A 3,733-nucleotide genomic window follows, 5' to 3' on the forward strand; every position below is an offset into this window, starting at 1 on the left:
CTGGTTCAGCCAGCGCCTGCCAAGTTGAAAGTAAAGACCCAAGCCCACGGGGAAGTCAGTCTCGGCATTGGCCACGGACTCGCTGTCGCTGGTACATTTCCACAGAGGAAGAGATTTGCAATAGTAAATCTCCAGGGTTTGATAAGAACACTAAGTATGGTTTGTTTTGAAAGGCATGAACACACTTGCAATTAATCGGTAACCCAGCCAAGTAAAGGAGCGTGCCAGCCCAGGGCAAGCTCTGATGTCTTAGAACACGGACACCTTTTGGGCCCTGAGAGTGAAGCGCAGAAAGTGGGCCAATGGGGAGAGATCAAGGGCATTGGTTCCCTGTTGAGCCAGATGAGAACCATAGCACAGAAGGGACACTCTTCACTCTTAGATACGTTGAGCACGATGTTTGCCCCCACACACAGCACTTTGTCCAGGAGAAAAGCAGGGAGGTGGGGGACACATTGAAGCAGGAACCCTCAGGCTTCAATGTTACTTAACATTACAGACTGGATTATGGGTGGGTAGTCAGTTATGCCTATTTTGCATTGGCCTGCTTGGCAATAGTAAACATTCAGAATACTGCCCTGTAACAAGGTAGATGTAATTGACAACCTCCTTCAGCAAAGTTATGAAATCAAGAAGCAAGGGACCCGAAGAAGGCAGTTGCAGATGCTGTGTGCAAGACCTGTGTGGACAACACCCAAAAGCTAGCGGTAGTCAGGAGCAGAATGGGGGCTTTGTAGGTGATTTCTCTGTACTTTATCTGCTTAGTGCTTATTCACTTGATGTATTATTTTCACAGAAATAAAGGTCTTTCAGAAACAGTTCTGAGATAGCAAGTGCTAAAGTGTAAAGCTCAGAATTTCCTTCTCCTGCCACTTAGCTATGCTGGATCTGAGCCTTTTCTGCAAGGCCTGAGTTTTTCTGAGGACAGACAGCACCCACTGCATTGCACATAGTAGGAACACATTTCATCCTTTTAACTCTGGCCCAGTTCAGGAGACTTTTTATATCATCTTGAGGGAAGTATAAGAAAGGCAATCCAGTTAAATGGATTTTGTCACTATGGTTCTAAGGACACTTGGGGTCCTTGGGTGACGTGATGATAAGCTATAGGGCTGGTAAAAAGGACCCAGGTGGACACTTTGACCCTCTATTAAGAGCTCAGGTAAGCACCTGGAGTTTCACTCTGCATGGCACTGGTCTACCTCCTCTACAACCTAGTCATCTTGGGAGGAGGAGGCATCTTGTGGGGCTGAGAGATACAAGGTCATACACCCTGGAAGCCCTGGTACAAATGTTTCCCCAGTTCACTAGCAGAAGAGGGATCAGGTGGGGTTGCCAAAAGAAATAGTACTGAGATTTCAATAGAAATGCCATAATTTATTCTGCTGTATAAAAAAGTCATCCTTATGTAACAAAAACCATCTTCTTAGAAGAAGAAATATATTATTTCAGGTCATAAATAATCAGCAAACATACAACTGTTGGCAACTGAAAAAACAAAACAAAACATCAACCAACACTGGTGTTTTCCATCAGTGCTGAAAACAAACCTGCTTCTGATCTATTTACAAGATAGTACAGTACTCAAACACAAAAATTGAGGTATTTGGTTCTCCTAGGAGTAGATACTGTAGTTTGTGAAGGCAGAACACCTACACAAAAATAAATAAGGTATATTCTCATATGTATATGTCAATCGGGAATGGTAATACTGGTAGGTATGTCAAGCATGAAAAGTTTCTAGAAAAAACAGGGGCAAGTGAAAAGAAACCAGCTCAGTCCTTTCTCTTCCGCCCGTTTTGTCAGAGGGACTTGATGTACCCACTATATATTGGTCCCACATGTGCTGAGTGAGTTCAGCAAATGTCCTGATGCTAGGTCATCAATATGAGTGCTTGGGAACCCAGTGGAACTCGGGTGAAATTAAATAAATAAGGACCAGTCCTCATGAGTTCCTTGTCTGGAGTTATTGCATTTGCCCTCTCAAGGAGCTTTGGAGTCCAGCGGGCTGGGAAGATCCTCACCTCCCATGGCCTTTCAGCAGCTGGGAGAGGTCGTGATGGGGCTCTGAAGGTAGCTCAGCGCACTGTTGGCAGGGTGGACAGGGATAGAAACGGGGAAGTTGAAAACGGTGGTAGTGGAGGTGCCTCGGTCCAGCACAGCCATGGCAGGGCTCCCAGCCTCAGCCGAGCAGTGAGGGGCCAGCACCTGGGACTCAAACTGTAGCAGCTGACCCATGAAGCTGAAGTTAGGGGAGATGATGCTCCGCCTCTGCTTCACAAACTCAAAGGCCTCGTCCAGCTTCACTCGGTTAGTCCTCATGAGGTAAGCAAGGCAGATGGTAGCTGACCGGGAGATGCCTGCCTGGCAGTGGACAAATACCCTTCCTCCAGCATTCTTGATGGAATCTGGAAAACAAAGGGCGGCTGGTTACTTGACAGCTTAGAACAACCCAAGCTCAGGTAGAGGGTGTTCCAAGAAATGTCACGAGTGTCCTATCCAGAGGTGGTCAACATCACCCGGTGTCAGCAGTGGGCACTGTTTAATGGAGGCATAGTGGACACTGTGCAAAGGACAGCAACTTGGGTTTAAATCCAGTTAGCAGGTTGAGTTTGGACAAGTCAATTTAACTATCTGAGCTTCATTTTTGCCAATTTGGAAAATGGGACATCAAGTCTCCATTTTGCAGGGATGCTGCTTACACCAGACTGTCTGGATGGCTCAGATGAGGATCACTCAAGTCCTTGCCATGGAGGCTGGCTCTGTGGCTAAAAGAGGGAAAGAGATAGAAATTCCATTTACCTATGAAGTCGATCGCTTCGTTGAACCAGGAGCTGATGTCCGCCTTGTGATTGTCCTCCACAGGGATGCTCTTGTATTGGTAGTGACCCTCAAAATGGTTAGGACAATTTGCTGAGACATTGATCAAAGCGGTGATGCCCAAGGCATCCAGCATGTCCTTTCGGGAAGCATGATAGGCACTGCCCAGGTACAAAAAGGGCAAGATCTCCACTGGGCCACCCTGAAATCCAGAAAAAAATCCAACACTCGTCAAGCTCCAAGTCAACACACCAGTCCCCACACCTATAAAAACTCCCTGCTGGAAAAGTGAGTTTCAGATGCTGGGTGACCTTCTCAGCACTGCTGATGGAGAAGAAATAAATTAGGGACTAAGCCTGAGCAGAGCCAAAAGGCTCATATCTCTGTAGTGCAGTAATTACATTCAGCTCCACCAGCCCACTCGTCAGGGGAACAAATAAGATCCCCATTTCCCCTCTATTATAAACCTGTGGTCACTTTCCATATTCTCACTGGCACTGCTCTTCCAGGTTCTGCCCCTGACACAGGACCCCACTAACCTGATCATACAGAGGGGTGCTGCAGGAACTGCATCCAGATTCTGCGCTGTCAGGAACACTAGTACTCAAAGGGAGGCTAAGCCCCATGGGGGTCGACTGTTTGCTGCAGAGCTCCGGGCAGGAAGCCGAAAACGCTTCATATCCTCCTGGGAATACAAAGACACATTTTTTTTTTCCGTTACCACCAGCGGAACTGAGCACCTTGAGGCCACTCCTCCACCCACCAGGGGCTGGGGGATTACATCCGAGAGGCTCAGGCTAGTCTTTGTTCACAGAGCCAAACAAAGCCAATGACACGTCCCCAAAGACAAGCGCCGGCGCTCGCGCGCTCCAGGCGAGGCGCCCCCCTCCCGGGTGCTGAGGGCCCGAGGTAC

At 47.9% G+C, this 3,733-nt stretch overlaps 1 protein-coding gene across 1 annotated transcript in view; it reads right to left on the reverse strand.

Moving 5' to 3' along the window:
• Positions 1-1,569: 1,569 nt before the first annotated feature.
• Positions 1,570-3,733, reverse strand: part of Dusp1 (dual specificity phosphatase 1) — a 2,895-nt gene continuing 731 nt past the window's right edge. Inside the window, exons 2-5 of the mRNA XM_010622310.2 lie at positions 3,689-3,716; positions 3,360-3,617; positions 2,803-3,022; positions 1,570-2,408 (exon numbers count right to left, since the gene is read on the reverse strand). Coding sequence (XP_010620612.1) covers positions 2,038-2,408; positions 2,803-3,022; positions 3,360-3,617; positions 3,689-3,716 — 877 coding nt within the window. The 3' untranslated portion in view covers positions 1,570-2,037. The remainder of the gene's footprint in view (positions 2,409-2,802; positions 3,023-3,359; positions 3,618-3,688; positions 3,717-3,733) is intronic.

This window comes from Fukomys damarensis, unplaced genomic scaffold (assembly GCF_012274545.1).
Source record: "Fukomys damarensis isolate Sample0158 unplaced genomic scaffold, DMR_v1.0_HiC HiC_scaffold_9, whole genome shotgun sequence".
In the NCBI taxonomy this organism is placed as follows: Eukaryota; Metazoa; Chordata; class Mammalia; order Rodentia; family Bathyergidae; genus Fukomys; species Fukomys damarensis.